Source organism: Uranotaenia lowii, chromosome 2 (genome assembly GCF_029784155.1).
Source record: "Uranotaenia lowii strain MFRU-FL chromosome 2, ASM2978415v1, whole genome shotgun sequence".
Classification (NCBI taxonomy): domain Eukaryota; kingdom Metazoa; phylum Arthropoda; class Insecta; order Diptera; family Culicidae; genus Uranotaenia; species Uranotaenia lowii.
The window spans coordinates 236960555-236972832 of record NC_073692.1 but is presented as its reverse complement, the minus strand read 5'-3'; the positions used below and the strand labels follow the sequence as shown (position 1 = coordinate 236972832).

The 12278-nt window shown below is 34.2% G+C and overlaps 1 protein-coding gene across 3 annotated transcripts in view; it reads right to left on the bottom strand.

Annotated features, from left to right (window-relative positions):
* Positions 1-5342: 5342 nt before the first annotated feature.
* The window catches only part of LOC129748537 (BUB3-interacting and GLEBS motif-containing protein ZNF207), a 30462-nt gene continuing 23526 nt past the window's right edge, over positions 5343-12278 (bottom strand). For all 3 annotated transcript variants that reach the window (XR_008737758.1, XM_055743191.1, XM_055743193.1), the window contains one exon: positions 5343-11687. Coding sequence is in view for 2 of the 3 variants with exons in the window: in XM_055743191.1 (XP_055599166.1) it covers positions 11593-11687 (95 nt within the window). In the remaining variant the exon portion in view is untranslated. The remainder of the gene's footprint in view (positions 11688-12278) is intronic.

The following is a 12278-nucleotide window of genomic DNA, read 5'->3' as shown; positions in this document are numbered from 1 at the left end:
GCATATGATCTGTCGATTTTAGAACATATTTCCTCGAAAAAAAAATATGTTACACTATAAAAATTTTATCCGAAAAACTTTTCGTTATTATTTGTTGGCCACGAATACGTTGAATTCCGAAGATGGTGATTAGCTTCCTAAAATACCTCCTAACATCTTTAAAATGGCAAGCTACATTTGTATTATGAAGTATTTAGTAACAAAACAGGAAATTTATCTTGATTCAGGAGCCAAGTTTTAAACTAAAAACTTCAATTTGGACCAAATTTGCAAGAATCCGATTTCAGTTGCAATTTTTTAATCTCTTATTTTACTTTATAGAATTTGATTAATTTTCATTGATGGTTAAAATTTCTAAATTTGCCCAAAATCTGCTAGATTAGCTCATTTGATTTGAGCATTAAATAAGTTTCCCGTTTTTTAAAGCCTTTGATTTCTTAAAGAAAAATTTTATTTGATTCTATTGTGTTGTGAGCCTACTGTGATTCAACTGAATCAAAGCAATCGAAAGATTCCTTTTAATTCAACCACGGTAAATGAAAAGTTGATATACCGGTATTTCGATAGCAACTTACTACCTTCTTCAGTGAGCGTTTTCGACAAATCGAAAACCCTCACTGAAGAAGGTTATAAGTTGCTATCGAAATACCGGTATATGAACTTTTCATTTACCGTGGTTGAATTAAAAGGAATCTTTCGGTTGCTTTGATTCACTTATTTGATGCTCAAATCAACTCTTGAGTCTAAAATCGATTCCAAAAACTTAATCCATCGAATATTAAAACAAATTGTTATAAGTAAAGAATAAAATTTTGCACTAAAAGATACTAAATTTATAGAATTTACAGTTGTTTATGAGATATAAAATGCCGAATTTTGGTGTTTCTCGGATGAGATTTTTAAGGTACTTAATATGTTAACCCTTCATTTCATGATTTTTGGTTTATGATTACTTTAGTTGATTCCTAAACAGCAACTTGGAAAATCAGCTCCGTAGAGATTGAGATTGATAGAGTTTGACATACAAACACTAAAAGAACGCCGTGAATATGCAATGGTTTCATTTGTAAACGATATTGTTTCGCAGCGTATTGACTCAAAAGAAATTCTATCAAAATTAAACTTTTATGCACCTTCTCGGCAACTCCGAAATCGAAATTTATTTTTCATTAATCACTATCGCACAAACTACGCGAAAAACGGGCCAATAAATCGCATGATGGCCTCTTACAATCAACACTGCGAAACCATTGACTTTACAATGTCTCGGCAAAAACTCAAACAATATTTTAATCGAAGAAATCTAAACTCTTAAGGAGAAATTGTAAAGCAGACACTGCTTAAACTAAGCTTGCCAGATTGCCCGGTTTTATCCGGGTTTGCCAGGATATTTGATGCAAAATTTCGAGAAAGTCCGGTCCGGCCCGGTTGCCCGGAAATCGTAAAAAAAGTCCGGATATTGCCCGGATTTTTTCACAATTTTCACAAAGAAACCAAAAAAAATCAAAGTTTTTGAGTGAGTTTCAGCAAAATCGATTAACGGTATGGAAATTTTCAACGGTTGTTTCAAATAATTTCGCTGATTTACTTTTATAAACCTTTAAATATTTAAGTGTTCAAAAAGTTGTTGGAAATCTGCAATTACATTAACAAAATATCAATTTCAATTTTTTTTGCATTTTTTCTTTGCTTTTGTATATGATAACACCTGAATTTTACCCGGTTTTTGCCCGGTTTATGGATTTGAAAAATTGAAATCCTTGCCCGGATTTTGCCAGGTTTTTTTGAAAAAATGCCCGGAATTGCTAGGCCCGGATGGGAATGGAAAAAATTCTGGCAACCTTAGCTTAGACCTATTCTTAAGGAAATGCACATGTATCCAACTAGTCTACGTTACGATTGACGAATAAATAAATAAATAGATTGTTCACCCGAAAATTGATCCAGCAATCCCAATACCAACAAAAACTACTCCAACGGAATAGGAAGCGCATTTCGTTAAGCTTACCACTTACCAGTTAAAAATGTAAATGTTGGAATTCCGTATCTCATGGCTGTCATCGAAATGAACTCTTATGTTCTTGATGAAAAAGTTGGAGTTTTATTTAGAAGACTACTTATTTGCTGGGGGGTTAATTTTACACACTCTACAGCACTATTCCTGGTCACTTTTTTATCGGATGTATCTTGTATGGGTGTTTCGGTTAGATATAACAACTCCAATAAGCGCATCACGTTTTGCTGTTCCCAACCAAAAGATTTAAAAAAAAACAACATTCGATACCAGATTGTAAAGTTGGAAAAGGACATTAGGGTTAGTGATTGGTGATTGTTTTTTTTTTGCACTATGTATCTATCAGTTATATTTCAGAAAATGGTTAAGGTGCAGATAAAGGTTAACATTGAACCCAACTCTTTTTGGTGTACCGTCGTCGGGCACACATTGATTGCTTTTATTTTAGAAATGAACAAATTACTCACTCCTTGACTGGAATACATATTTACGGCAACAATCACACACATATATTTATCTCAATGAACGCATGAAACTCTACCTTATTAGTTTTGGGCTTCAACCTGTATTGTTTCAACTGCAATTATCTGAACGAATTTGAACGAAATTGCTCAAAATATGGATAGTGTCGCGAAAAAAAAATATTTTCACAAAACTTATTTCTAAGAAAAGATGAAACTTATGACAAAGCATAATCCCTGTTTACCGACCAAAGGAAAAATAAGAGTGGTTGTACCTACGATGTATTGTTATTTGATGATGAGCAATATTTTGAGTAATGGAAAATGGTTTATTTATGCATACCAAACCGACCTTAGCAATCAAAACAATAATGGGTTGGGAAAATTAGGAAACAGATTGAAGAAAAACCATGAATAAGGATACCGAAAGTAAGGGAAATTAGTTCATGTTGTGGAGCGAATGACGCAAACTAGTGAAGATGATGTATCGAATAGTTTCAGAATGAAAACATGAATCAGCACTGAATGTTCGCTCTATAAGCTACAGTCAAACCAAAAAAACAAATAGGATTTTTATGGATCGAAGTCATATCACATTTTTTTTCCTTTAAAGATAAACTTCCGATGACTACGGTATCTAGCTTGATCAGGCGATTGATTTGCCATCAATGCGATTCATGTTCTCATTTTAATAAATTGCGAACAAAAAATAAAGATTTTCCTACTATACATCAACTTTATTATTCGTGAATCTCGATGTTCATAATAAAAGATACCGATGAAATACTAAAAAGCCAAACATAAGAAACGTTTGGCGTTTTAGTATTTCATCAGTTTCTAAGCCAATCTTTATTGAGAAGTTATTGAATGAAAAAAGTTTCCAAGTTTTCTTGATAGACAGATTAATTTTTGGTTTATTTTTAAAGGCAGCTAAATATACTCTCTGGAGCCATAGAACGAAAGTTCAAAATATCATTGTAGAAAAAGCGACGTTCATTCCTACACAAATATTTATCAGTGTCATTCCTAAAACATATTCTCGTTTAATAAATTTAAAAAATAGCAAATGTACTTACAAACAAGAATTACTTAGTTCTACCGATACATAAACCAATAGTTTCAAGAGAAATTTTACTTGCCTTTTCATCAGGAAAAATAGTTTTAAAAAAATCATAAGTGAATACTCACTATTAAATTAAATATGGAATATTTGTGTACTTACGCGCTCAAAGAGTCAGTTATTTTTTATACTTAGATAAATAGGAATCAATTTTCAGTAAGTCTACTTTGAAAACGATGGTGTAGATACGTTACGGATGATATGGGAGGGAGCTACTATTACATGTTTTCTTCTCACTCTGTTTTTGATGTTAAATACTACCAATGAAAAGACCCTAATGAAAATGAAAACCGTCACCGAAAAACTTGTTTAACAAATACTGTCACCAGTTGCAACCAGAATGAAAAGTTAATCCACTTATCTTCGTTTCTCATAAGGAACTGAAAGATTATTAAAAAAAACAGTGATGAGAAAACCTCGATACCAACTCACATACATCAGTTTTGAAACTTAAAAACTTTTCTAATTGCGATTGATCGATTTAATTGTTCATTGATTGGACATATCGGAATCTATCAGAATCATCAAATCTGCTCGGTCTCGTTAGATGATAAACATTTAACTCCTGGGAAAAGAACGCTAGCTAAATGATCGTAAACTCCGTGAAGAATGACGGTTGATGTAATTTCACGAATTTACAAATGATATAAATTTAAAATTTTTAAAACTTTAATCTGCACAATAAAGGACTGATTCAAAGATCTTATCATTCTCTTTCGAACAAAAAAAAAATTGACCACAATTACACACAGTCACGCACAATGAAAGCTTCTGGACCATAACAGAACGAATTTTGTGTTTATTTATCGAAATACGATTGCAGTTGTCCTGAATGTGTCTTTTTTTCACGCTAAAACTCAACATGCATTTAAAATTTTCAAAATAAATATAATAAAAACTGACATGAAACAATGAAAAAAGGCCAATACACCGAAATGTGCACCATTGGAAAAATTGGTGGAGCAAACTAAGCTGTAATCCAATTTATCTGAGTGACTTTACTTTCGCATTTTATTCAATTGTGAATCTGCCAAAAACCTGAATACTACATTTGATTGAAACTGTAAACTTCAACTATCCCTTAAAACTTTCAGATTCTGCCAAAATTTTTTGGAAGATACGATAATAAAAATTTCCTACGCGCCCGGATGGGAATGGAAAAAATTCTGGCAACCTTAGCTTAGACCTATTCTTAAGGAAATGCACATGTATCCAACTAGTCTACGTTACGATTGACGAATAAATAAATAAATAGATTGTTCACCCGAAAATTGATCCAGCAATCCCAATACCAACAAAAACTACTCCAACGGAATAGGAAGCGCATTTCGTTAAGCTTACCACTTACCAGTTAAAAATGTAAATGTTGGAATTCCGTATCTCATGGCTGTCATCGAAATGAACTCTTATGTTCTTGATGAAAAAGTTGGAGTTTTATTTAGAAGACTACTTATTTGCTGGGGGGTTAATTTTACACACTCTACAGCACTATTCCTGGTCACTTTTTTATCGGATGTATCTTGTATGGGTGTTTCGGTTAGATATAACAACTCCAATAAGCGCATCACGTTTTGCTGTTCCCAACCAAAAGATTTAAAAAAAAAACAACATTCGATACCAGATTGTAAAGTTGGAAAAGGACATTAGGGTTAGTGATTGGTGATTGTTTTTTTTTTGCACTATGTATCTATCAGTTATATTTCAGAAAATGGTTAAGGTGCAGATAAAGGTTAACATTGAACCCAACTCTTTTTGGTGTACCGTCGTCGGGCACACATTGATTGCTTTTATTTTAGAAATGAACAAATTACTCACTCCTTGACTGGAATACATATTTACGGCAACAATCACACACATATATTTATCTCAATGAACGCATGAAACTCTACCTTATTAGTTTTGGGCTTCAACCTGTATTGTTTCAACTGCAATTATCTGAACGAATTTGAACGAAATTGCTCAAAATATGGATAGTGTCGCGAAAAAAAAATATTTTCACAAAACTTATTTCTAAGAAAAGATGAAACTTATGACAAAGCATAATCCCTGTTTACCGACCAAAGGAAAAATAAGAGTGGTTGTACCTACGATGTATTGTTATTTGATGATGAGCAATATTTTGAGTAATGGAAAATGGTTTATTTATGCATACCAAACCGACCTTAGCAATCAAAACAATAATGGGTTGGGAAAATTAGGAAACAGATTGAAGAAAAACCATGAATAAGGATACCGAAAGTAAGGGAAATTAGTTCATGTTGTGGAGCGAATGACGCAAACTAGTGAAGATGATGTATCGAATAGTTTCAGAATGAAAACATGAATCAGCACTGAATGTTCGCTCTATAAGCTACAGTCAAACCAAAAAAACAAATAGGATTTTTATGGATCGAAGTCATATCACATTTTTTTTCCTTTAAAGATAAACTTCCGATGACTACGGTATCTAGCTTGATCAGGCGATTGATTTGCCATCAATGCGATTCATGTTCTCATTTTAATAAATTGCGAACAAAAAATAAAGATTTTCCTACTATACATCAACTTTATTATTCGTGAATCTCGATTTGAAAAAAAAAACTAAATACGTAACTTTTACAAGAAAGAAGGAAATAAATTTTAACCTTTTCGGTAAATATCTGTAATTTTTTTTTGAAGAAAAAAAAACAGAAATCAACAATGCCGAAATTGAAAAAAATAAAACAGCATCATTATGTTCATTCTGTACAAACTTAATAGGTAGTAGAGCCATTCAATAAATCATCTTGCAGTGGAAAATAAAAAAAAAACACTGTCCTCTTTTGAGCTCTGATGCTGGAATAATTTTAGAAAATTTATTATTTAATTGACCTTTAGATAGAATACACTGGACATAGTGAGATCAATTGATCCATAACCTATTTTGTTGATTAGCCAAGAAAGCGGTCTCTCCGCGGCAGGGATGAAAAGTCCAACAGCCCTTTGGAAGTTTTTTGTACTTTGTTCCCGAGGGTTGCCTCCGAATGCCATTCATCGAAATACTTGCTGAACAAAACAGAAAATAATACAAAGACATGTACTCTATGTATAAAAAAGAAGATAATTATATCAAACAAACCACCGTGAACCTCCGCCACATTGAAACAAGGCAACAATCGGTAAGTGTACTAAGTTATCAGCATAATTATTATAAAGTATATCATGAACAAAAAACCGGGCTGTGAAGCTTTTAGGCCATCACCTGCTGACCCCAAAGGGTAGTCAGCAAGGGACTTTTCAGTCAACAAACTTAATGTGACACATGCTTGGTACATTGGAATGCGACATTCAAGTGATCTAAATAAGAAAAACTTCTTTAAGAAAACCCATAACCACAAGTAGCATGTTGTTTCTCTAAAATCCAATGACTTCGATGTGTCGCCTGCGTTTTGCATTTGACCAGTGATCCTTGCACGTTCCCGATCTTATGAGGTACGCCTCACATGAACCGGAACTTTGACCAGCTGGCTTAGAACGCAAGGGAAACCAAAGAATTTCTTCAATTTCCAACATCAAGTTTGTGATAGGTTCAATATCACCTGCCGGGAGCTGGACATACACTTTCGCGCCACACCTAGCACTTGAACCGAGCTAAGTAATGAAGAGTTGTTTTTAGTTTCGAGGGTTAGACCTAATCAACGTGCTACTGCTCGATTGGTGTTCCTTCGAATATGCGCGGAGAAATTATAACGAAGTATAGACGAGTAGAAGAAATTCAAAAAGGGTACTTATCGGTTCGATCGCTCTCCCTATCGGGTGGATTATTCACGCTACTAACGACACGTGTGGGATTTGTGGGAGTTTTGTTTTAGTTAACCTTGAGCCAATGACGCTCTTGCTTATCTTGAAGAAGTAAAAATAAAGAAAAAGTAAAAGAAAACATAGTTGTAGACAGATTAAGTTGAAGCATATTGGTGACGTTAGGCTTAAGGAAGGTACGGATACAAATGCATGTTTCTTTTGGAACACGAGAACTGCTTTTCGGAATGAGTACTGACGAGGCATAGCTGGGAGTACACACTATTAAAATCATTCAGCAAAATACAAATTCTGGAAAGGGCTCCAGAGAATCAAGTATGGAACATTTGAAACAACTGAAATCAGCCTTAATAAAAGATACCGATGAAATACTAAAAAGCCAAACATAAGAAACGTTTGGCGTTTTAGTATTTCATCAGTTTCTAAGCCAATCTTTATTGAGAAGTTATTGAATGAAAAAAGTTTCCAAGTTTTCTTGATAGACAGATTAATTTTTGGTTTATTTTTAAAGGCAGCTAAATATACTCTCTGGAGCCATAGAACGAAAGTTCAAAATATCATTGTAGAAAAAGCGACGTTCATTCCTACACAAATATTTATCAGTGTCATTCCTAAAACATATTCTCGTTTAATAAATTTAAAAAATAGCAAATGTACTTACAAACAAGAATTACTTAGTTCTACCGATACATAAACCAATAGTTTCAAGAGAAATTTTACTTGCCTTTTCATCAGGAAAAATAGTTTTAAAAAAATCATAAGTGAATACTCACTATTAAATTAAATATGGAATATTTGTGTACTTACGCGCTCAAAGAGTCAGTTATTTTTTATACTTAGATAAATAGGAATCAATTTTCAGTAAGTCTACTTTGAAAACGATGGTGTAGATACGTTACGGATGATATGGGAGGGAGCTACTATTACATGTTTTCTTCTCACTCTGTTTTTGATGTTAAATACTACCAATGAAAAGACCCTAATGAAAATGAAAACCGTCACCGAAAAACTTGTTTAACAAATACTGTCACCAGTTGCAACCAGAATGAAAAGTTAATCCACTTATCTTCGTTTCTCATAAGGAACTGAAAGATTATTAAAAAAAACAGTGATGAGAAAACCTCGATACCAACTCACATACATCAGTTTTGAAACTTAAAAACTTTTCTAATTGCGATTGATCGATTTAATTGTTCATTGATTGGACATATCGGAATCTATCAGAATCATCAAATCTGCTCGGTCTCGTTAGATGATAAACATTTAACTCCTGGGAAAAGAACGCTAGCTAAATGATCGTAAACTCCGTGAAGAATGACGGTTGATGTAATTTCACGAATTTACAAATGATATAAATTTAAAATTTTTAAAACTTTAATCTGCACAATAAAGGACTGATTCAAAGATCTTATCATTCTCTTTCGAACAAAAAAAAAATTGACCACAATTACACACAGTCACGCACAATGAAAGCTTCTGGACCATAACAGAACGAATTTTGTGTTTATTTATCGAAATACGATTGCAGTTGTCCTGAATGTGTCTTTTTTTCACGCTAAAACTCAACATGCATTTAAAATTTTCAAAATAAATATAATAAAAACTGACATGAAACAATGAAAAAAGGCCAATACACCGAAATGTGCACCATTGGAAAAATTGGTGGAGCAAACTAAGCTGTAATCCAATTTATCTGAGTGACTTTACTTTCGCATTTTATTCAATTGTGAATCTGCCAAAAACCTGAATACTACATTTGATTGAAACTGTAAACTTCAACTATCCCTTAAAACTTTCAGATTCTGCCAAAATTTTTTGGAAGATACGATAATAAAAATTTCCTACGCGTATGCCGAAGTACTTTGAATACTAAGAAAACTAGAAAATTCAATCGGCTTCCAAATCGAGCAAGAATTGTAAATCTAATGGTCGTTGGTTAATTTGGGACAACTTTAACGATGGAAAAATGAAATTTAAGAGCCCCTTACCTTACAGTCGAATGTGTTTTGTTTTGTCAAGTTCATGAGAGCTGTTCTGTTTGGATATAATCATGAATATACACAAGTAATTGTAAAGATGGCATTCAGTGCATAAAACGAAGTGTACCTACTGTTTCGAAGGGTTTTTTTTACTGTTCTAGGTTGATACCTATTTGCGAATATTATCTGAAGGGATCAATCTCGCACAGCAACATAGTTCGGGAATTTATGGTTCAACTGGAATAGTTCCTCTGTTCGAACGAAACGTATAATAGAACGAAAATGAAGATGCGGTTATTGGTCTGGTTCATTGATAATCTGTCGGCCGCTTACACCTAAGATAAGAACGGTTAGTAATCGTACGTGTGTGGATGCATAATTATGCTCTTGTGAGTTTGTTACCAGTTTTACATATGAGCCAAATACAAAGCTACCCTAACATTTCTTAGAACAACTTTCTCATCGTGGATTACAATTTATGATTTGAGTAACGTGTGCTTCTCTACAGGAATTGAAAACGAATCTGAACAATTCTCTCCTATATAATTTCTACAGTTTGAAGTTCAACCTCACAAGAATTAGCGTTTGAAAAGATGTCCAAAATTGCAGATCGAAGAAAAATATGGGTGGCACTGACAGTAAACTATTGAGCAACTAACAATTTCTCCATGGTCTCGCCATATTTTTCTTCATGGTATTTGTTTTTGAAATTTCCCTATAATGAATTATGTTACCTTAGTTGTTTGCTTTACAATATCTGAAAGCTTGCGCTTTACACCTTTAAATCTTCTTCATATTATCCTAGAAAGGAGAAAAAAGAGGGATAGAAATCTCCCTGCTACAGTACGATCATACAAACGGCACGCAAAAATAGTGAAAGCTTTTTTGTTTTCTTTATAGGTAGGTAATACGTTTAAAGAGTGAAATTTTGATGACATACCCAACAAATTGGTAGCAACGTTTGTGTGTTTCCGAGTATGGGTTTTTTATCTCTTGCGGTGCAGCGCTGCAGGTTTCTCGGATGAGCGAAACCGGAGTGCGTCCAGCTACTCGTCCTATCAGTGATAGCAGCAGTTGTAGCCATATCATTTGTGATACTAGGAAATCATTGCTTATTTGTTCGCTCATAGTTTCGTGACGCGATGTAATTAGACGAAAACGACACAACCTGTCGGATATATAATGTGTACGGCTATGATTAACGACAATCATCATTGGCTGCCTCTACGAAATAGAAAACAAGAAACTACTTTCGACCAAAGGTTGTAATATCGGTTTTTGATTTGATGGTTATTTTGGAAACTAATAATTACTTGGTTTTGTGTACTTGTTTTCAATTTTAGCTTAGTAGAATGACTCCAATAATATTCCAAACAGAAACTATACATTTAACCATTCTTATTTGACCGAATGATTGAAGTAATGTAAAGCGGCATTGAAATAACTATTTCGTCCAAAATAATCATCGATCCTATGTAATTACATGAAGTTTTGAACTAAACCAATTATCCTGTAAGCTCTATTCATGGTCGATACAACTTTAATGTTTTTTTTTAATCCTGAAGTGAATAAATTAAAATTGTCAAGTCTCAGCTTGGCACGCGCAGTTATTTTTGTTGCCGTTAACATTATGGCCGAAATGATGTGACATTTGAATTCCACGCAGGGGTTATCTTACAAACTAGTCCAATAATATCAATATCTAGTGCACTTGATAACTATAATGTATCCATAAATTCTCTTGGTTCTGCAGAAAGAAAAAGCTTAGATATGAGGCGCACCTCAAAAACAACCGAAAATCTATAAATTACACTTTAAGGCCCTACGAGTCTCCTATAGATTACTTTTTTTTTCATATGGTACACCAATTACGTGGTACAACTACATTGATAAGTTACTAAAGAAGAATAAAAAATTGCCACTTGCTTGTTGTAGTAGTAGTAGTAGTTGAAGAAGTGTATGAGAGGCGTCGCCTTCGGTTCACGCCATGGAAGTCCGTCCATCTGTTCCTATGATAGCGAGGATCGACTCTCCTCAAGGAAACAGCAACGGCATGGCAAAGTTCAGCAGAGTTCCCGGACCGGTCTGTAGCACCAATGCAGTTGGATGTGCAGTCGATAGAATCGGTGATGGTTGTGGTGCTGCCGCTAAAGCTGGTGTCTGTGGTGCTGCTTGGGCCAGTGTTGCCAGACTGGCCGCCGGTGTTGGTGCTGGCGGTGCTAAAAGACTCTGCTGAATTGATCACCGGAACCGGGGCGGCAACATTCCCAACATCGGGGGTCCCGGCAGCATCATGCTCATCCCCGGAACGCCCGGAATTTGCGTTATTAGACCACCTGGGCGATAGATTTGGCGAATTGTTTGTTTTTTTTTTTGTATCGTTTCATCAAACATCGCAGGGTCACGACAGAAAGACAGAGAGAAAGAAGGAAGAGAAAACAGAACATAGCTATTATTAGCGCGCTGGACAAAAGAATAACTTCGTTTAGCTCGTGGGCGACAAAGCAAACGAATGTGGTCTTATCCAAATTATTTCAATCAAGTCAATACTAAGTTTATTTTTCACAATATAAACTGTAAAATGGACCGGTTGGCATCTCAAAATATAATTATTTGTAATAGGTACTTGATATATAGATACGATCATAGAACAAAAGAAAGGTAAATGGTATACTTAAATAACTAGAGAAAGGGATATACATAATGCAAATAAGGAGATTGTACAGGGCAAGGAAGAGTATCAAATGATAACAGGAAATGGGAAAAGACTAGTACATATCATTATTAGTACAGAATACATATCAAAAGTAAAATATAATGAAAATTATGAATTATCTAAAGGTACAAGGTGTGATAATAACGGTTAGTATGAAAAAAAGTGACACAATTGAGCAATCACGTGAGCACACACACAGAAACACGATATG